Source organism: Cephus cinctus, unplaced genomic scaffold (assembly GCF_000341935.2).
Source record: "Cephus cinctus unplaced genomic scaffold, Ccin1 Ccin1_scaffold0126, whole genome shotgun sequence".
Taxonomy (NCBI): domain Eukaryota; kingdom Metazoa; phylum Arthropoda; class Insecta; order Hymenoptera; family Cephidae; genus Cephus; species Cephus cinctus.
The window spans coordinates 26,932-49,000 of record NW_014332860.1 but is presented as its reverse complement, the minus strand read 5'-3'; the positions used below and the strand labels follow the sequence as shown (position 1 = coordinate 49,000).

General features: G+C 34.0%; 3 protein-coding genes and 1 long non-coding RNA gene across 7 annotated transcripts; 1 reads left to right on the top strand and 3 right to left on the bottom strand.

Annotated features, from left to right (window-relative positions):
• The first annotated feature begins 2,373 nt into the window (after positions 1–2,373).
• LOC107262723 (glycerol-3-phosphate dehydrogenase [NAD(+)], cytoplasmic) lies at positions 2,374–19,732 on the top strand. Of its 4 annotated transcripts, none has more exons than XM_025080118.1 (14): positions 2,374–2,788; positions 3,450–3,627; positions 6,111–6,251; positions 6,349–6,490; positions 7,515–7,627; positions 7,707–7,937; positions 8,029–8,228; positions 13,195–13,375; positions 17,203–17,343; positions 17,422–17,563; positions 17,953–18,065; positions 18,700–18,930; positions 19,004–19,203; positions 19,506–19,732. In XM_025080118.1, exons 1-14 carry the CDS (start codon positions 2,745–2,747, stop codon positions 19,549–19,551), a joined length of 2,103 nt encoding a protein of 700 aa, XP_024935886.1. In that variant the 5' UTR covers positions 2,374–2,744; the 3' UTR covers positions 19,552–19,732. The 4 variants fall into 4 exon arrangements, with proteins under 4 accessions (XP_024935886.1, XP_024935887.1, XP_015584695.1 ...); XM_025080119.1 differs by having other exon boundaries at positions 19,279–19,732; XM_015729209.2 differs by lacking the exons at positions 13,195–13,375; positions 17,203–17,343; positions 17,422–17,563; ... (2 more) ...; positions 19,004–19,203; positions 19,506–19,732 and adding an exon at positions 10,681–10,969.
• LOC107262727 lies at positions 3,940–4,598 on the bottom strand. Its single transcript, XR_001536514.2, has 2 exons — positions 4,482–4,598; positions 3,940–4,234 (listed from the first exon to the last, which is right to left on the bottom strand). It is a non-coding gene; the product is annotated as an uncharacterized LOC107262727 (long non-coding RNA).
• LOC107262725 (peroxiredoxin-6) lies at positions 14,069–15,530 on the bottom strand. Its single transcript, XM_015729214.2, has 5 exons — positions 15,325–15,530; positions 14,854–15,010; positions 14,559–14,776; positions 14,391–14,466; positions 14,069–14,302 (listed from the first exon to the last, which is right to left on the bottom strand). Exons 1-5 carry the CDS (start codon positions 15,405–15,407, stop codon positions 14,174–14,176), a joined length of 663 nt encoding a protein of 220 aa, XP_015584700.1. The 5' UTR covers positions 15,408–15,530; the 3' UTR covers positions 14,069–14,173.
• Positions 19,733–20,134: 402 nt separating the features above from the next.
• Positions 20,135–21,987, bottom strand: LOC107262726 (28S ribosomal protein S18c, mitochondrial). The gene is made up of 4 exons (XM_015729215.2): positions 21,675–21,987; positions 21,521–21,606; positions 20,545–20,752; positions 20,135–20,272 (listed from the first exon to the last, which is right to left on the bottom strand). The coding sequence occupies exons 1-4, from the start codon at positions 21,715–21,717 to the stop codon at positions 20,181–20,183; spliced, it is 429 nt and encodes a 142-aa protein (XP_015584701.1). The 5' UTR covers positions 21,718–21,987; the 3' UTR covers positions 20,135–20,180.
• Between the last annotated feature and the right edge of the window lie 82 nt (positions 21,988–22,069).

The window sequence follows — 22,069 nt, the reverse complement described above, 5'->3', positions numbered from 1 at the left end:
GTAATAAAGTGGCTTAACTAAATTCTTTTAAATTGAAAACATCCATTATACTAGGCGTGAGTCATATGATTTTTCTAGTTATGTTGAGTGGATTTAATTACATGTTCATACATAGATTAAATAGCAATTGCATTGTCAATATTGCTTTTAACTATTGTAACAAATATCTTTTTATACTGCGATTCCTGTTGATAATTTTTCTATTTCTATTTCTGGTACGATTCATATTCTCTTAATGTCCATTAAATGACCCTAGTAATGGTAAGTAATAAATACAATGGTAAATTAGATCCATTCCTATTTTACAGCTAATATTTATTCTCATATTTATTTTTCACAGGGTCAAGGAATTAAATTGAAGGGTGTAACAAGTGGATCTTTGAGAGACAAGATATACTTAAAATATCTTATCTCAAAATTTTTTTTCCTTTCCATGAGTGTTACTCTAGTTAGGTATATAAGCTAATCCTGATTCATAAATTAAGACAGTGAAAGGTTTGTAATATGTTTCAGTTGTCAACAAATATTTTTAACGCTTAAACTTTTTTTAAAGGGAGAATAGATCCATCGATCCTATTACTAATTATCAAGAATCGTATGAAAAATGATGGCGATGACTAAAATCATACGAGAAAACAACAAAATGTAAGATGTTACCAAATTGAATATTTTTAGTCTTAACCAAATTGGATATTATCAATTTATACGTACTATGGAATTTGTTGTGAGTGGTGTATGACATATCACATCATATTTTAGATTTTATCATCACTTTCACTGACTATGTAGAACTATGAGAGATATTCTATAAAGTAGTATATATAGTTGGTCGACGAGTGCAATGTTTTTTTTGACAGATCGAAAACAATGAAATTTCAAGTAAGTCACAAGTAAGCAGTGAAAAAATTGTTTCTACAAAATATGCATTTGAAAATAGAAAGATTTAACATTGAAATAATAAATCCTTATAAAATTATTCTTATTTCACATTCTTCAATGCCCTTATTATCCTGACCTAAAGTTTCATAATAACTCCATTTTTTCAGCGTAAAATTTTCACAGTAAATTCTATACAACGGACAAAATTTCAATTTTCAACCGTTTTGCTTCTAAGCTGTATATAGAAACTTATTGTTACCCGTTCAAAAATGACAATTACCATAAGTATAAAAAATGTTTAAAATAAGTATTATATTTTTTTTCCAGCAGCATTTAACCAACCAACTTAAAGATTTATAAGCTTATCGAAAATCCTATTAATCAGAGATCGGAAAATATATGACTGAACGTGCTACAGAGTATTCAACTCTACTATACGAGAAGAACCGATTTTTCCACTGCTTCAATAGGACGGATGCGTCCATGGAAAAATACTCTCTGGCGTCCCTAATCTATAAATTACATACAGTTCTACAAGTGTCTGTAGTAGTAGGTATAGTTTCGTAGCCAGATACCAAGGCAAGATACTTGATGGAACGGAATGATTTGAACTTTGAAATGTAGTCAAAGCAACCAAAGGTCAAATGATAGGCACGTCCAGACGATCCACGAGTTAAATAACTTAAAGTGACAGATGGGAACACGTGTGTCATGCTAAGAACTCCCTCCGTAGAAAAATGTTTCATTGCCAATAGTTTTTGGCAAAGAGTAATGTGTGGCAAATCAATGAAAATCAATGGAATTTGGCAAAAAAACCATTAGCAATTCAAAATATTTGGTACTCGTGATTTGACCTAATGGTCAGAAAGCCAAATGTACTACAGCACTGAAACGAAACTCCGCAAATGTTTAATCTTCAGAAATTTTGAATAGAATAATAATGAATTTACAAAGCCTAGATAAACAAATTAAAAATAGCGACGCTATTTATCTGCATTAATCTTTATTATCAATGAATGGAATGTAAAATTAAAAATTCGCGCTCTGCGCATTATCCCATCGCATTCTGCCTTTTGGGCGTGGTGCCCAAGCGTGGGCGTAAGGCCTTGAGAAAATAGTTATCCGATAACACAAACAGCGGTAGAGAGAATTGCAGCGAAATGACTATTTTCCTCATGTCAAAGGGTAATTTTCCATGGTGATAATTCATTAATCATAAAAGAACGTGAGTCATGCAACATAACAATTGATCTTAAGCATTATGAGTACTCTTTATTAGATTTTCTAATCGCAAGTATCACCCAACCACTTAACTTTTCCTGTCAAAGTCCGCATGATTACTATTTGAAAAGCCGAGGGTCACTTTCACTGTTCAAATTATAGCAATGCACAAATGAGAATGCACCAACATGCGCGGGCTTTTTCCCGATTGGTTCATGTGTCCTGTCAACGTTTATCAGATGATGTCTGAGCGAAATGGTGGGATAAAGATGTCGACCTAGTCTCTGTAACACGTTAAGACGCTACAATAATAACATACCTGTCTGGAAATATGCATGTAATATAGGTAGTCAGATGTCCCCCTCTGTCGATAACACATTTCGGAATTTCGAAGCAAAGTGTACCAACGCCCTTCAAACACTTATCAGTTGCTCTTGCCATTGGCTAAAATTGGTCGACTCATTTTATCAGCTTATTCCACTCTGTACGGTGTGCGCGCCGTCAACCGTCTGCTGCAGCCTCGTGCTTCCCTTCTCTTGGGTTCTCAGTTGTGTTTCTGCATTCAAACTGAGAATATCGCTCTTAGGCAGCACAGAAGGATTTCTTTCATTTCCAGCAAACAATTATTTGCATCAACGACAATAATGGCAGCTAAGCAACGTGTTTGTATCATCGGCTCCGGTAATTGGTAAGCACAGACTATTGTTAATTCATTGGGCTTTCCTGTACTTGCTGAATTTTCATTGATTTACACGTATCACATCATACAGCACGCATTTCCCACCATTTTAAAGACGTCGCGACTACCGACGATGCTCTTTAATTAAATATTGTCAATGTGTCTCGTGACAGTAACTTGTGCCGTGCTTATTCCTCAATATCGAAGTACATAATATTCCCAATGGGTAATGTTCCATTACTGGAATCGCCTGCTCTTCAACACTTCACGACTTGACCTTAAAATAGACTTAAGTGTGATCTTTATGGTGCTTCATAGCAGACAACCTTACTTCTGCAATTCTCTGCTCTTTTGGAACGGAACTCAGTCATGTCATGAACTTTAGTCATTTATACAAAGTCCATTTAACATCTATATATACAGAATTGTCACAAGATATAAATATCAGCAATTTCAAATATTTATAATCTGAAACATATTGACTATAGATTTAAATGCATTCTAATTAAGATCAGTGAGAAGTTGATAGTTCAGGCTATTTTTAATTTCTTCTCTAAATCTTTACGGTACATACACAATTCACGGTTTCCCCACTTGCAATAAATCCACTCTAGGCGTATACAATATTTATGATGTAATTCATTAATTCAACAAAAATTTGTTCATAAAGGGGTTCAGCCATAGCCAAAATCGTTGGCTCAAATGCTGAGAAACTGCCGATTTTTGAAGATCGTGTCACCATGTATGTTTACGAGGAGATTGTAAATGGAAGAAAATTGACTGAACTTATCAACGAGACTCACGAGAATGTCAAGTATCTACCAGGTCATATTCTTCCTGCAAACGTGGTAAGTCAAATATATCTATAATGAAATTTAAATTTAAACGTACAGAGATATCCATAAACATGATCAAGCATAATCTACACTGAAGATGTAAAAATTAATTATTCAGCGATATAATTCCTCGACACGTTGCGATTGATCTAAAGTGACTTTTTACGATTCGAGAATCAATTTTATTTAACGATAATAACAAAATCGTGTAAGCAGAAAATGTCGTGAATTTAGAATTTATAAATATCAAGTATTTTAGTTTATATGTAATGTTGAATATACGTGCAGGTGCATATAAACTAAAAATAATATGCATAAACCACATTATCACTAATTAGGGGATGTATTTATTTGTCTTTTAAATTTAATATATCAGGTTTATTAAAAAATCCAAAAATATGTTGTTTTTCATTGGCCAAAAATTCAAAAGAGCCGGTTATGCATATTTGAAGGATTATATAAACGACACCCAGTGTGTAATTACTTTTCCGGTCTGCCTTCTCTATAATTCTGGGTCATGGTCACGTTTAATAGTTGCTAAAGGCCAGAAGCATCTCTTTGATTGAGCTCCAGCAAACAAAGTGTAACATTTATATATCGGCAATGCTACAATTTCCTCCTGAAAAATATAGCAGTTATATTAATAAGATTTTGTATAGAGATTTTAGGCTTTCGCGGGCAATATTGTCATTTACACGGTTTACAAATATTGGCCGTTAGAAAATCAATATCAGTGTTACTTTTATCACGAGAGTACACTACTACAAGGTCTGGATGAAGGGTGTACCATCCTGACAAAAATGAATATTGAGAATTTTAATATTTTGTACTGCAGGACGTAATAGTATATACAAAATCTTTAGTACTCATAGTTTCCGGATGGAAGCCGCGTCTGTGTTCAGCTTCGTGCCGACGTTTCGCAAACGTGTCAGTCTGCATCTTCAGGGCTAGGAGGCTCCGATACTGAACTCCCTGTTGTCAGGAAGTCTTAATATACCTATGGTTGCTCATGCGGATCAGTGCTTCAGCCAATCATAAGTTGTTTTTAGTTGATCAGCTGATCAATTAAAGAATTTTAAATTTAAAAAAATTTTAATTGGTCAGCTGATCAACTGAGCAACCATAGGTTGCGAAACGTCGGCACGAAGCTGAACACAGACGCGGCATCCATCCGGAAACTATGAGTACTAAAGATTTTGTATATACTATTACGTCCTGCAGTACAAAATATTAAAATTCTCAATATTCATTTTTGTCAGGATGGTACACCCTTCATCCAGACCTTGTAGTAGTGTACTCTCGTGATAAAAGTAACACTGATATTGATTTTCTAACGGCCAATATTTGTAAACCGTGTAAAAAATATTTCTACAGTAGTAGAAGTATTCTTTTTATTATTCGCATAGCCACGGTGAACCATTTGCATTCTTGAAATTGCTCTTAACATGATTTGCCAATCATGCATAAGAATTTATGTTTTGCCCCAATCAGACCCGAAAGTTGATTCCTCAAATTATCCCAAGGTCGCCGTTGGTCACTGACTTCTTACGATGACCCACGACCAAAATATTCACAATCACGTATTACATTTATATTCTTTTGGTCGATTTTCTCACGTGATGATTATACACGTATAGTATATCACTCTACGCAATGTAGTTGCTTTATATAATACATATACCAATAATAGCATAATAGATATTTTAAATTTATTTCATTATTACATTGCCCCTAAAAATATGCTTGTCTACAAAAGTACAAGAGTGACGCGTTTCTAAAAATTTCAAGTTATTCCTGCCCACGATTTTACATAGGCTAAACTTCTAGTCTCTTCAAGGTCGCTGATTATAAAGTTTATAGCCAGTACTTTTAACGTAATCGTATATGTATTATAGAGCGTGAATACCGTCACTCTATAAACCTAGGCAAACTTCCTGTAGCAAAATCTGCTATTGCCAATGGCCATTTGTTAAATGTAAATGATGGTTTTACGTTGATTTACATTGATTTGTCGCTCGTTACCTTTATCCTAAAACATTGGCAGTGTGAAATTTGCCTAGGGGTTTATTTCTTGTTATTGTTATCTGCTGTATGGGACTATAATTTATATAACGTGAATAAAAACCTTATCGATTAAAAAAAAGTGGAAAAACTAAAAGTCTTCTAGAAAAATAAAAATTGTTAATTCAGGATCTGTTCGAGGTAATCAATTTTAACAAGCCTTTGTCACAAGTATCAGCAAACGTCACCTGTCATTGCTATAAACGTGCATAAGCATGCTTTATCATTATTTTTTTTTAGTCATGATTACAACAACTCTCAGATTATGATGCAAGAGCAATTGGCAAATGTCGGTGGAATAACTAAATTGTATGTGTGACGAACGAGCAACTTTACGTGATTCACTTATATGACTTAGGATATAAAAAAATTTTTTTCTTTGTTGGTCGTTGAAATGATTTCACTAAGAATTACATTGATGAAATGTTTCCCAGGTTGCTGTTCCCGATGTCTTGGAGGCTGCCAAGGATGCGGATATTCTTATCTTCGTGGTGCCCCATCAGTTTATACAGAGGATATGCAGCACCCTTTTGGGTAAAATTAAACCCACGGCAATCGGACTCTCTCTTATTAAGGTACCGAAGTTTCGCCTGGAAAAATCAATAATACACGTAATATATAGTATATTGTAGGAAGACCTTCTAAAAATACATATCGTTCAATGTTACACAGGGATTCGACAAGAAGGACGGAGGTGGTATCGAGTTGATCTCCCACATCATCTCCAGGGAACTTCATATACCTGTGTCTGTTTTAATGGGCGCTAATTTGGCTGGCGAAGTAGCCAATGAAATGTTCTGTGAGACTACCATAGGTAATTTGTTTCAGTAGGCTTTTATTTTGTTTTTTGTTCTGCACATGGGGCTTGATAGAGAGACTGTGTGACTCGAGCTAGGAAATAGTGATTAACGCTTATCGCTTTCTAGGGTGAATATTAGATGTTAAAAATGCACTGCCCGAAAGAACCATTTGTGTTTATTGAAGCAACTGAGAAAAAGACTATCTTATCGGACTTATCATGAGCTTGAAAAGGGACCAAAGTCGGTTCGTGACTTTTAAGACTGGTCTCAATGTTGATATTTGTTTCTTGGGGTATGATAAAACTATTATTAGAATTTCGTTTTTATGATTTGGATGAGCCATGTTGATGAGCGATGAGGGTTCACTGAATTCCTTATAGTTGAACTTTAAAATATCAAGAGAATGAAAACGTTCTTCTGTCGTTGATTCGGATATTTACTGAACATTATAACTGTATTAAATTACAACGTATTACGCTTCATTGCTATATAACGTTGTTATATAACTGATACTATATGTTGATGCGACACCATTGCTTAATCCAGGTTGTCAGATAAGCTTATCTATTTTATTGTTCGTTATTTAACGACACGTCACAGCCGCAATAGTACTGACGTTTATTGTTTACATCTCATTTTTATTTTTATAATAAATATGGTAATTCGGGATTAATGCACCACCTGAAGATAGTTCTGTTCATTTGATTTTTATTAATTTTCACGGTAAACCATGTTCAAATGGTCAAACAGTCCTGAATAATCTTATATAATCATATAAAATTGTATATAATCAGATTAAAAATTTGTATCTACCTGTTCACATTTAAAATTTTTTAAGAGTATACTTTGAAAATGTGTGTTACTACCTGCATTATCTTGTAAATGTGATAAAGCTTAGCGGGCTTAGTATGAAATTATCAATACTAGCAATTAATACTAAGATATAAACATAATCTATTTGGTAATTGATAGCGCCATGATCATAACCAAGTCGAACAATATCAGTCAGCACGATGAAGTAAAATAAATTTTTTTTAGGATGCAAGGATGAAGAAAAGGCACCCATCCTGAGAGATCTTATTCAGACTTCGTACTTCAGGGTAGTTGTTGTCGAGGATGTTGATTCCGTAGAGTGCTGCGGAGCATTAAAGGTACAGTAGATACTTGAAAATTATATAATCAGGAAAAATGTTTTGTCGAACGATTAATGGGACTCTTGACTATTCTCAGAACATCGTAGCTTGCGGCGCTGGTTTCGTCGATGGCATGAATCTCGGCGACAATACGAAAGCTGCTGTGATTAGACTTGGTTTAATGGAAATGATCAAATTTGTTGACGTTTTCTTCCCTGGAGGTAAACTCAGCACCTTCTTCGAGAGTTGCGGTGTTGCCGATCTGATTACCACCTGTTACGGTGGACGTAATCGTAAAGTCTCTGAAGCATTCGTGAGGACGGGCAAGGTCAGGAAGGAATATTTTAAAAAATGAGAACTTCATCAAAGTTTCTTTTGGATGTTGTTTGATGCTAAAATGTTATTGCTATTTTTTTTAGAGTATCGATACACTAGAGAAAGAAATGCTCAATGGTCAGAAACTTCAAGGACCGTTCACCGCTGAAGAAGTGAATTACATGCTGAAGGCAAAAGACATGGAAAGTAGGTTTCCTCTGTTTACGGCTATTCATCGAATTTGCATCGGTGAACTAAAGCCTACAGACCTTATCGACTGCATTCGCAGCCATCCAGAACACATGTAAGCCATTCACAATTAGTTCCCAATATCGAATGCTGTGTTCCTCGCTGATTGAGTGATACAATGTTGATTAGAGCTTTGAGTTCTCACTTGCTTAAATTGCGTTTGAATTAATACGAGGAAACAGTCAAAATAAAGACGAGTCTTACTACGATGAGTCTCGCACGATGAAAGAATTAGGATTAGTAAGATTCATAATTAACAAATAGTTTAACCTAGACTTGAACTGTGCAGGTTCAGTTAGGGCGAAAACGTGAGATGAAGTAGTGAAAAATATTATTCGACTATAAGAATGAAAACTCAAGATAAATACAGTAGATTCTCGTATAACGCGGTTAATACGTTACGCGCTATGTAAATTCGCGTTTTAGAAAACTGTGTTGTACGCGAATTTTTCTCGTACAGCGCGCATGATCTAAAGTAATATATTTGAAATAAATTATTACTATGCCAACTTTTATTTATTGTTTTGTCATATAGGACAGTTTTTGAAAATAAATGGCATATATACGAAGTTGATTAAAAAAACATATTAATGTATGTAAAATATCTTTTATTTCATTGAAATTTAAGAAAAATGTAATTATATAAATTTATATATTTTTTTGAAGATTTTTAAATTGAAAAATACTTTTGCAATCTTGATTATTTGTCACTGTCCAAATCGTCGAAAATCATGTTCCAATGTCTTCGTTTTGGTGAAAGTAAATATTCATTTCCAATTGTTAAATCAATTTCACTTACAGGTTCTTCAATCTTTTCAATGAATCTATTATCTTTCTTTATTATATTTGCTGTATTTATTTCCAGTTCTTTTTATAGTCTTGAATATATATATTTTAAATATTTAAATTCTTTAAATTTAAATGGAGAACAATAATGTAATGGCCAACTAAAGCAGATTTAATTCTTAAATCAGCTAATTCTTGTGTTTCATTATTTACATGTGTTACATGAAAATAGTAGTCTCAACATCTTTGGCGCGTTATAGGAATTCGCGTTGTAAGAACTCGCGTTATACCGGAGTCTACTGTAAACGTTTAAAAATTAAATTTTGTTTGCATCATAGAATATTTGAATTCTATGACGTTTTAATTACAGCAAAAGTCGCTTATGAGATACCAAAAGTATATTATCTATATGCAAATTTATACATATAACCCTAATTATCATCGCGGAAGTCATTGAAACGAAAAGGTGCATATATAAAGTAGAAATTACTTGTTAATAATTGTTAATCTTAAAAGGCGTATCAAAATTTACGATCTTTATCACTTCTTTATACATATATTTTTGAATTTTGAAAACATGTTTTATTTCCGCTTGTCAGGATCACCCGTAGCTCAATATTATTTTAGTATTTTACATTAAGTATAATTACTTTTTTGTGCAGCAGTAGAAATATCATTTTCAAAAATGTTAATCGTATATTATACTTGAATCAAAAACTAAAACGATATTACACATTCAGTTTAGCAATGGAACGTAAAAACTCTCAACCCACTCTTGACCATTTAACCACATTCGCTATATCTCGAAATATTATTTAACCTTACTTTTTTAAATTCCACCAGACACATTCCTATCTTATTTTCTTCTATGTTGAGTAAGCATAATCGTTGTATTGTAATTATCTCAAGTTACCATATGTAAAGTAGTCACGAGTCACACTTATAGAATGGCTTTAAATACGATACTACAGTTTTCCACATTCTACTGGAAACTTAATTTTCTTTTCATTTCTCAATTAGTCTACCATATCGTATGTAATAACATTGGCGCGGATTGAAAATTATTTAAATTGAGAATCATCACGTGTAAAACATCACGTTGATAGGCATTAAAGAGGATATTAAAACAAGGATGGGCTGGATAAAACAAATTATCATGCACGAATTAGTTCTTGTGTAGCGTTAAGAATTTAAACCGAATTAAACATCACGAAGCCCGTGGGGCTGATGTTTGTAGCCAAAATGTTACCATTGGAAAGAAAAAAAATGTACCTTTGTCAGAATGTCGATTTCTGATAATTCTAAATTGTTATTGAATGTTATAAAATCGAAGAGCAAGTATGTACGAAGATAAATATACGAACTCTGTTTGTTAAGATCAACTTTTTAATTTATACATAATAAATTATGTTCATCCTCTCCTTATCAATGATACATAGTATGTAGAGTTATCTTTGGTGTTTTTTTCTACTTATTTTATTTCTTTTTTTCTGTATCGCTACTATTAATAACCTGCTGCTTGACTGCTGCGATAAGAATAAGAATCCATTTTGTTAAGCTAAATGACATCTTTTGATTCTTATTCATTTTGCATCGTCTTCGGTACTAATATGAGCAGATTGTGCTGGTGCGTTTTCATGTGGCCATCCTAATCAAAAATGTAGTCAGAAATTAGAGAGTGGATATCCCTCTTAAATATATTAATTTAAGTTCGTATTTAGGGATGATGGTGATAAAAGGCCGAGCGCGCCAGTCTCCTCGCCGAAGTGTCATCTGTGAAGAGTTTTTTCTGCATGAGAAACGAAGATACCAAAACGTGATAAATACATTTCAAGAAGTTTCCTCGACCTAATAAAGTTACTCGGACTGCATTTTTGTACGGGTTAAATATACACAAATCCTACGTAAGGATCGCTTGTAAGTGAAATTGGGTACCCATTTGTACGCAACGTGTGAGGCGATTGCATCATATTAATTTTTTTATAAACAGTAAACAATGTTTTTGCATTTGAAGTATATATTAATCAGTATCGGGTTACTTAACCCGTAACTACACAGGTTCAATTTTAGGAACGTACTTTACAAGGTGAGGTATGTGAGACCACAATCTATGGAACCCGATTGTAGAACTATCAAAACGAATAGAATAATTCAAAAGTAGAGTTTAACGTCGCTCACCTCGTATTTTAAACGAATTTAATGACCAAGTATTAAGTAATAATTATCTAGTAGGTTTTCTATAATTCGTTGAAAATTTACGCAGAAAAATTCGGCAGGAGGGCTCAACATAAAATTGGTGAGGTCTTCGAGATCGCACGTGTGTAGTTAAGGGTTAAGTCTCTTATATCACTGGAAGTCTAAAAACGTGATAAATTATCATCCGAAGAATTTCGAATTTATATTAACGTTTATATTTTTGTACGCTTTAATTAAGAAAATTTCTTTATAGTACTAAGCTGTCAATAAGTGTTTTAATTGATACAAAAAATTTAATTCGTGTCGTATACTGTAATCACAAATTGAAAGCGCGTTGAGACTTCTAATGCATAATACCGATAGATCACAGTAATGATTATAAGACCATTATTCTGCTGTCATTCCATCGTCATTGGTAATTCATTGACTAATTACCATTAAATATATATGTACTTGACTCCGTGTAATATTTTATCATAGTTATCATATTGCTAATTTTAACACAGCTTGGTTACGTCCGACTATTGCGTTTCGTCTGGCGCCATTCCAAGATTTGCGCCAACTAAATGGCAGTCGCCAAAAAATCATTCGAAGATCGTCGCTAAGGTCAGTAAAGCTTGAAGTAAGTCAGTAAGACAGTCAGTCAGTTGGTCGATCTCCGCAAGGTAACCTAGACCGAAATTCCAACAGCCGGTACTACAGTTTCGTAATTGGTGAATTTCTCAAGTCAATTTTCAGTGCTCTTTCTAACAGATTCATCAATAATGCCGCGAACTAAAAAGAAGGTGTGCATCGTAGGAAGTGGCAATTGGTAAGTAACAGCAAAAAGTAGAAAGACTGAATAAATTATGACAACATATCACCATCACAATATGACGACAGCTTTCATTATTATGCAGAATTTTGTGGGGATAAAGAAAATAACATTTTTTAATTTGTAGATGCACATACCAGTCGATGAAGTATATCCGTCATTTGTGTATTCAACTGTGGGTACGTTAAGAAATTCACTGCCAGCACCGCGAGCATGGTTATGTCTCACTCTGCTGCATGCAAGTAGACAGGGACAATGATACTTATAGTACTAGCAGTGAATTCTTAATTACAATTGGCTAGAACTTTGAGAACAGATGGAATACTTTTCTTGATACAAATAGAAATTTCTGTGCAGCTGCATACCCAAGCTTAGCCCATCTTTTATAAGCACCTCACACGACTGACGACTAGAATAGAGGATTTATTTAACAAGATCAAAAACGCGTGTGACTTTGACCAAAAGACGGTATATTTGACTTTGGCACAGTGCTTGTTCCAGTTAAATGCGACTAGGACGGTATTTAACTTGAAAGTATCACGTAACATGTACAAAACCTAAAGGGCAATGTCAAGTGCAGTAATGAGTGGCTCCATAGAACAACTATAACGTCTGGTACTTATGGAGGATTGGTTGTGCAATCTTGACGTAACCATTATGCATAAAAACATGATTTCTGCTGCAATCATAACACTATGAATTGATATTCAGCATCATATAGCTATCTATACGTATGTATAAGTATTACAATGCGTCGTTTAAGATCAACATTATTTTTACATTCCTACCCGGAAGACTTTAGATCAGAACTAAAAAAATCCTGACAAAAAGAGAGCGCTAAATTTTAATTTCTCAATGAGTTTGAAGTTTTATCATTTAATTAACACATGCAAATTTTTTATTTTTCATTACTATTTAAATATCTTGAACGTGTCTTTTGTCATGAAATTCTGCAAATTTTTAAGAGAATTCAATTTCCTACCGAAACGTCCATTGATACAGGCTTGTAGATTATATCATTTGGAGGTTTAAAATAATTCTTCTGTATCTCTCAGCGCACGTGTAACCCACGCTCTGTCGAACACTTGCTCTATGACGGCGGAGCGGAGGCTCCGTAATATTGCTCTACTGCCAGTTACACCGTCTCAGAGCCCCGATATGCGATTGAGATACCTTCTCACCTTGGAGAAGATTTAATTATGGAAATAATTTGGACTGTTCACAGGGGGTCAGCCATAGCAAAAATTGTCGGTGCAAATGTCGTTAAATTCAATAATAAGTTCGAGGAGGAAGTCACCATGTACGTCTACGAAGAGATGATCAACAATAAGAAGCTCACGGAAATTATAAATGAGCAGCATGAGAATGTCAAGTATCTTCCGGGACATAAACTTCCTGCGAACGTGGTATGTATCTATCCTTATTCCATTTTTAAAAATTTAATAATCGAGACGTCCCGAGCACGGCGCCACTGTCGCAAAAACGTGCGGTCAAACAGAAACAGCATTGTGCCATTTCAATAGAAAACTTCAGGGAAACATACATTTCTGAAAAAGTTGCGCTGGAATAAGTTGATTTCTCTTAATCACTAATAAACTTTAATGTCTCCTCAGAGGGGACATTCGAGTGATATGCTAAAATTACGATGTCCCTCAGAGGGGACAATGGAGTGCAAAGGTGATGATTATCTTTTCTTAAATTAAGTTTTAATGAATCAGTTTCTTAGGAAATTTTATCCGAGAAAACGCATTCAGCAGTTTTTAAGTAAGAACATTCTTTGAGGTCTAAATTGACGTAGAATCGTTTGGTGGTTATAAATAAACTAGTAAAAAGGTTTGGTGGTCATTCATTCAGATGGAAATCAGATTCAGTAACTTAGTACCACCATTAATGCACTGCGGCTTTATGGAATTCTTGTACTTGGCATAGTTTCTTACACGTAAGTCTTCTTTTGGGAGGATATTCTTTACTACTGCCAGTCATTTACTCTGATGTCCGACGTCATTTAAATCAATGTTGATTTCAGACGATCTTTCCACAGATGTGCCAACGCAAGGTAGTGTCGGGTTAAGAAAATAATAATAAAAATACCAGGAACGTTAATGATATAATAACATATATTTAACACGTGAATAACAGATATACATTTACAAATTTAAAGACAAATAATTCTACTGAAATGTTATCACTCGTGTCTACACTGCTCAATAGTCCGTTGTAGTACGGACGTAAACCTTGCCGGACGGCATAGAGACTCTGTCGACTCCACCTGGGAAGAGTCTTTGGACCTCCGATTCCTTGACAGTGGGAAGGATCATGACCTTCTCTCCAGGCTGTGAAAAAAAAAATCAATTTCCATTAGTCATAGTATTAGTACGAACATAGTATATAATTTTAGAAAAGATCAGAGATCGAACATACCACCCAATTAGCTGGAGTAGCAATTTCTGGAATACGGTCAACCAACTGAAGAGAATCAATGACACGTAGAATCTCACTGAAAAAGTATATATAATATGAGATAAAAAATTCGGAATTGTCAGAATATAAGTTATTTTTTTTTATTCATTTTTTTTTTGTGATACTTACTCAACGTTGCGACCAGTAGAAGATGGATAGTGCATAGAAAGACGGAGCCGATGGTCAGGGCTAATTACATATAGGGCTCGGACAGTCATTGCCAAGTTAGGATCACTTTTACTCTCCTCGTCAATCATATCCAATTTAACAGCCAGATCCCGGTCATGGTCCGCGATGATAGGGTAGGGGAAGCTTCCAGGAATATCCTGACAGTAAGACTTGATATCCTGTAAGTAATATTATATAGTTCAAAGCACTTTGGAAAAGCGTTAAATTAAATTTAAGTAAAACTTTCTTCACTTACGTTAACCCAGTCCACGTGGTCCTTCAGCTTGTCGACAGAGTGAGCTAGTAGTTTGGTATTACGACGATCAAAGTGGGGTTGATGAACAGCGAGACGACCGAGTTCGGTGGTACAAACAGGAGTGAAATCAGCAGGGTGAGAAAACAATACGACCCATCTGGAAGGATATTTTGAAATATATTAATAAAATTCCTATAAAGTACATTGAAGGATCAAAGCTATTTTCGTATTAAAATTGTATCCTTGAGCGATCGAGTCTTCGATATATCATCGTACATATTGACACACCGATATTATGTCAAGGTTTATTACAGCTCTCGGATATCACTGACACCGAACCAACTTTACCAGTTTTACTGGTACAGTATCGAAGGTAGAATATTTAAGTATTGTCAAGGTTGAACTTACGATTAGCATACCAGATTAATAAATCAAGGAAAAAAAATATATTTATTTCGAATGTGTACTTACGAGTTCCCTTGCCAGTTATAGAAGTCAATCGGACCTTGAGTCGTCTCCGCGTGGAAGTTGGGAATGATGGTGTTCAGCCTCATTGTAAACTGAGTCAAGAGTCCCTTAATCTCGTAGTAGAGAGAAGTAAATTGTCCTCGAGTTATACCAATGCGTCGGTATAGAAGTCTGAGTTTGACTGATGTAGTTTAGCTGCTTTCAGCGCTTATATGTCATGTTGTCCACGGATAGTCCCCCATTCTTATTCAGCTTTGCAGCGTCAGAGTGATTGAATGAAGTGCAAGATTATCGAACTCGTCCAGTGATAAACCGCGAGGCAGAGTTGCAACTTATTTGTGTTTAATAATAATATGTTTTTCTTATTTCCTTTGATAAAAGTCCTTTTGTAATTTTTTATGAGAAAAATCTTTTAGCTTTGATAATATTAAACGTAATTGATGTAACATAATCATTTATTTATTTTCAAAATGATTTTATCGATCGTAGATCTATCTGAGACTTATCCTTAAAAATCTTTCCGAATTACGGCACATGGGACTGAGTTATACCATCAATAGATGATTTTTAGGTTAACTTTAAAAACAAAGATGTGAATTCACCATATAAAATGTTTGTAGTATTGATCGTTTTTGTTTATAGAGAAGTTTATTCGTCGGCTGAACAATAGGTTGTCATTTTTAAACGATCAACACTACGAAAAATTAATTTGGCAAATTTGCAGAGAAACTTACAAAAAACAGGGAGAATTAAAATCGATACAAAATTACAGTTTATTCTTTGAAAAAAACTCAACGAAAATTTACCTCTATGGAAGTTAGCATTGATCACTTAATGCTTTAGCAAATACATTACTGTTAATGTTTTTCTAGGTTATGGACAGGTTCTGTATTACAAATCGCCCTTCGCTACCTTCAATTAATACATTCGAGTTTGAGCTTCGTTGTAAAAATTTAGCCCTCGTTTGGCCAGTGTGCAGCGCAATAGCTACCTTCAATGAGTCTAAAATACTGTTTGGGCTTGAACTATTAAACATTGTTATAGTGACTCTACCGAGTCAAATTTACTTTTTTTATGGACACGAGGTCTATTATTTCTACCCAGCTATTTGTAATTCCCGCGTCAAACATCATATTCGCTAATCATGACAGTATTTCAGAAATTTAATTGGAGAATCTTATTTATTCGTAAGTTTGGATTAATCAGTTATTACAAGTTCCGTTGTTACTTATAGCGCCATTGCAATTCAATATTATTATTAATTTCTGATACTGCGTATAATTAGTTATCAATATTAGAGATGTGTGCTTTTAATTCAAGTCATCGTTTGTAGTGTCAGCTCTTCTCCCACTTAACATCAAAGCGAATACAAACTCCAGTGGCGTAATCAGCCAGTAGGTATCGCGATGACTGAAAGAAAACCGTCGTCATTCCCGGCTTCTAAGGCTGAAAGTAAGCGGCGTGATTCATCATGATTTAAAACTCCGAATGCCGTCGCCACTGGACAGCATTATTCTGCAGGATGACGGCGCAAAGTAGAATTATGTTAGTTGCTCGATGCAACTAGCTTCAGTCACGATTTTAATTTCAAACGGCTACAATCGTTACTCCTCCAATCTTTTCCTGACAGTTTTTTAAGAAGTATATACTAAAAATAATATCCGTATATCATATAACTTTAAAATAGGTTAGTTACTCAAAATTCTCGATTCGTCAAGACAAACTCGTGTAGGCGAAACACGTTTACGAAACGTGTGCGGAAATCCGAATGGAAATCCTGGCCTCGGTTATAGAGTCTTATGGATCAATGCCAAGGCATTTTCTTTGACGTAGAAAAAAATAGTACACCCTGTTAAATCATTGTTACACGTGGATTTTTAGGTGGCCGTGCCTGACGTGGTGAATGCCGCCAGGGAAGCTGACATTCTTGTTTTCGTGATACCTCATCAATTCATCAGAACACTATGCGCTACTTTACTCGGAAAGATCAAGCCTACGGCTGTTGGTCTATCACTCATCAAGGTTCTGTAGAAAATTTTTTCTTTTTTCTATGTCTGCAAATTTGCGAATTAATTTTCATTTTCAATTAATCCATTAAAGGGCTTCGATCAAGGCGATGGCACGAGCATTGAGCTTATTTCGAAGATCATTGAAAAACACTTGAATATACCATGTTACGTGTTAATGGGTGCCAATCTAGCTAACGAAGTGGCCGAAGAAAAATTCTGCGAGACGACCATTGGTGAGTTTTCATAATCTAAATATTTATACAGGTAATAAAAATAATATTTTGTCAATTAATGGGAAATTCCTAGCAAACACAAAACACAGCTGTTACGTAACTTAGATTGATATAGATCAACGTAACAATGTTACCGTGACCTAACGTTATTGCAAATTCCAACGCTATTTAAACTTAACAAAAGCTGTATAACTTTAATCTAATTTAATTTCATTCCTGGTACACTTTATGAATTTTGATTTCTTTTCATAAAAGTATGTCTGCTAGGTGACAGCAGGAATACGAAATAATTGTCAATTTAACGTCTTACTTTGAGCTTTATGAATAATTACTTTACAGTTATGTAACTGTGTTTTCTGGATATAATATGTTCAATATTTAACGTTCAGGCTGTAAGGACAAAAGGTTGGCACCATTATTGAGAGACGTCATTCAAACTCCAAACTTTAGGGTAGTCGTTGTTGAGGATGCTGAGGCTGTTGAAGTTTGTGGTGCTCTTAAGGTAAAGTTTATTTCATAAATTTTTTAATTTTTCCTTAATAACAGGGTTGTTCTTCCGAAGAGGACACACCGATTTCAAAATATAGCTTTTGCCTATTTAAAGTAGCAGTCGAAGTGAATTCGTACTCAAAGTTTGATCCACGGCAAATTTTTGGCCGTTTCGAGGTTAGGATAGCTTAGAATTTAAATATTATGATATTTTAGGATATATTGGGATGTTTTGGGCAATTCTAAGTACAGAAGAACAATGCATTCGAATAATAATCGTTAACTCGTTTCACATGCTTGGTATACATAGTTCATGTACACAAACCAATTTATAAAAATTCGACGGTTAAAAAACTGTTGATCCGTAATATTAGAATCGCCATTTTATATTTAGAAAGTTTTATATCAAATTCCGAATCAGCGACCCCAAAAACCTAAATAATGAAATCAATTGAATTCGAGAATTTTTCTTTCCCACACTGGTGGCAAAGAAACTTGATTTTTGTTACTTTGTGAAGAAGTATGAACCAATTTTAAGTTTTACTTTAAGCATGTAAAAGCTATTCAAATCGACGTGTCCCGTTCGGAAGAATATTGAATAATTGCACTCATCGACTATATTTAAAAATACTTTTATTTCAATTCAGAATATCGTCGCTTGCGCCGCAGGATTTGTAGATGGCCTTGGACTAGGTGATAACACGAAAGCTGCTGTGATCAGACTGGGCCTAATGGAAATGGTTAAATTCGTCGACACTTTCTACGGCGGCTCAAAACTTTCCACGTTTTTTGAAAGCTGCGGTGTAGCAGATCTTATTACCACTTGCTACGGCGGTCGAAATCGTCGTGTTTGTGAACAATTCGTAAAAACTGCAAAGGTGCGTATACTATATTTACCATAATAGATATCTATTTTACAAGGTATTAATACATTTACGTCTAATCCTGCAGACTATCAAAGAACTGGAAGATGAACTTTTGGCTGGTCAGAAGCTTCAGGGTCCAGCTACGGCAGACGAAGTAAATGCGATGTTGAAAAATCGTAACTTGATGGACAAGTTTCCATTATTTACAGCAGTTCATCGTATTTGCACTAAGGATCTCAAACCTACTGAACTCATCGATCAAATCCGCAGTCATCCAGAACATGTGTTAGTACCACAGTTTAAAATATTTTTGTCTATTCAAATTTGAAATGTTTTTCTTATACTAATATTTGTTCCTAGGTTCGCTCCTAAAACAATGTACTTATACTAATCCTGTGTCCTGTTCCCTACTTCCATAACCAAAGGACTACGTGTCACCGTATCTATAACGAAAATAATTTATACCTTCTGGTATTATTATTTATTGTAAAATTATTTACTGCACTATTCTGTTATATATCAACAGTGAATTTTCATTCACAGTAACATGATCCGATTATATTTATATAATTTTGTTTTTTTGACAGTATGCGATTGGAAGGTGTTGTGGAAGATGCTGAAGATGATGCGTAATAATGATTGTATCTTGAAGTTCATAATATCTGAATTCATAATATCTGATCTGCTGATTTAGATTACTGTAAATAGAATAGATCGAATAAGAAGTTCTTGAGAATTGCGATTGTATATATTGTATGTATATATTATTGCTGCTGTTCACATCGCTGTAAATAAAGAAATATAAAAGCTAAAAGTTTTTTCCAAAGTGCTCACTGTTATCAGACTGTATTACAGACTGAGTACGTGAAGGGGTACTTTATGATTGACAGTTTGTAGCCATTAGTCAGTACGTGACAATAATTACTGTTGCCCGTTTTCTTTGACGCGGTTCAATGCATAAACTTGATTTGATTGTGTATTAGCCAATCACATATTTGCATTTCGAAGATAAACGAAGTTTATGCATTGAACCGTCTTGGAGGAAACGGACTTATGTGTAATAATATATAGTAATATTCTTTTTTAGCTCAGAATGAATTTTGCCCGTTCAACATTGATTGTCAAGATTAATACTTTAAATAACATAATTCTACATGTGTTAAACGAATTCTAGTTATCCAGGTGCAAGCTCATTATAAATAGTAACAACTTTCCATAGTCTACATAAACGTTCTGAAATTTATTTCAATGATGTATTATAATTAATATTTATGCGGTCTAAAAGGATGATTCGGGTCAAATAGCTTAGGGTCTTTGCAGAATGCCACATCTTTTGTATAGTATCCCATTAAACCTGAAAAGAATTCAAATATTCATATTAATTTCAATGTAATATTTAGCACAAAAATAGTAGACTATTTCCAACACTAAACTAAATGATGCTAATATCAGAAAAGGTTAATTCTATGGACTGTTATATAACTGCAGAAATTCAATATTCCTAACTACAAGTTTTCCTTTTCCATAGAATGTATGTCAACAAATATCAACATTTAAATTGTCACCATCAATAAATTGTACTACACAAAATGACTTTAAAAATATTATGTTGATATCTATACAAACCAGCATTTTGTGCTTTTAAAATTTCCTGTTCAACTTTTCGTTGCTGGTTCTTGCATAAACCAGTAATATGTCGTCCATATATTCGACCCGTAAAACGGCTTTGAAACTGTGATAACAGGCGAACATTCTTATAATCTGGTTTTATGTTTAGTTTACACAAAATGCATTCTTGTTTTTTATACTTATATGGATTCCTCATAAAAGTTGGCTGCAATTATAAAAGTAAAATGAATTGAATTTAAAATAAATATTTTACATAATTTTCTTATATCTTCTAATGCAAGTATACTTATCACATTAATACTTAGATCCATGAGAAATAACAAGATATGAAATAACAAAAATATTTTACTCGTTTTAGATAGATTAGATAAGGGAAACCTCAAACTGTAACCATGTAATTCATACTCAGAAAACACATATGTTCAAAAGTCATCTTTAAGATGTCTTAAGGATAATTTTTGTGCCATTAGTCACCTTAAAGATGATTTTTGGACATTATATATTGTCTAAGAAAAGATAAACGAAGATGTACAAGTGCTCCAACTTGACCAAATATAAGCAGTTTTGTCATTGATTGTTTATTGAAATTATACCTGAAATATTTACCTGATCAGTAAATAGACACTTACAATGTATTTTCAAAATGTATCTCACTGAAACTCTATTGCATGCAACCAACCTATCATTTCAACAAATATTAGAAATCCTAAACTTAATAATAACTAGTTTTTTCATATAGACAGGTCAATTATAGTTCTCTAATATAATTTGCTCCAATAGAGTATTTACAAAGCTTCCATTGTATCAACAATTATAGCAAATTAACAAATCTCTAACAGTAAAATAACAAAATCATTATTTATCTGATTTTGCTTCAATTTCAACTGTGATACAGTATTTTCAAATTTACGTTGTGTCAAGGTTTAAATACTTTTAGTGTAATTAGAAAAGCATCAAATGAATTCGAATATACCTTATCACTCTCCGAACGGTGTTTTTCTTCCCATACATTGGGTGAAACATTATGTACTAAACGATTGCTGGTACTTAAAACACGACCTGTAAAAAGAATAGGTTAAGTTAATTCGAAATTCATAGCATACTCCATTTAAGTTTTATATAAGTACATGTAAAGTTATGAAAATTCCGAATTAAAGAAGCATATGCCATTTCTTGATAAATAACTTGTTTTTACAACTCCTTTTATTCTTGAGTCGCTAACAGTATTTGATGTTATGGTAGTAGCGCAGATAAGCACTACAGAAAACTATCTACTTAACGGCACCTTCACAATTTCTCTTGAAAAGTGACTACGTTTACATGGCGGTTTTAAACCGGTTTAGTTAAAACTGATCTGAAAGAATTGACCAATCCCCAATTATTCCTTACAAGTAGAAATGTCTGATTTTTCTATTCCTTTAGATTAGTATTATCTTAAGCGGTTGAAGACCGTCGTGTAAAAGTAGTCACAGACGCCGTCATTCGAATGCAATATTTTGATTAATAGATATCAGGCAATGCG

Bases quoted from the DNA above. Each gene is read 5' to 3' on its own strand.
- LOC107262723 (XM_025080118.1), top strand. From the start codon at position 2,745: ATGGCAGCTAAGCAACGTGTTTGTATCATCGGCTCCGGTAATTG. The intron at 7,628-7,706 runs GTACAGTAGATA...GACTATTCTCAG, and splicing joins AGTGCTGCGGAGCATTAAAG to AACATCGTAGCTTGCGGCGC. The intron at 17,344-17,421 runs GTTCTGTAGAAA...AATCCATTAAAG, and splicing joins TTGGTCTATCACTCATCAAG to GGCTTCGATCAAGGCGATGG.
- LOC107262725 (XM_015729214.2), bottom strand. From the start codon at position 15,407: ATGAGGCTGAACACCATCATTCCCAACTTCCACGCGGAGACGACTCAA. The intron at 15,011-15,324 runs GTAAGTACACAT...ATATCCTTCCAG, and splicing joins TATAACTGGCAAGGGAACTC to ATGGGTCGTATTGTTTTCTC. The intron at 14,303-14,390 runs GTATGTTCGATC...TTTTTTTCACAG, and splicing joins CTACTCCAGCTAATTGGGTG to CCTGGAGAGAAGGTCATGAT.
- LOC107262726 (XM_015729215.2), bottom strand. From the start codon at position 21,717: ATGGCATATGCTTCTTTAATTCGGAATTTTCATAACTTTACAT. The intron at 20,753-21,520 runs GTATATTCGAAT...TTATAATTGCAG, and splicing joins ACCGTTCGGAGAGTGATAAG to CCAACTTTTATGAGGAATCC. The intron at 20,273-20,544 runs GTTTGTATAGAT...AATTCTTTTCAG, and splicing joins TTTAAAAGCACAAAATGCTG to GTTTAATGGGATACTATACA.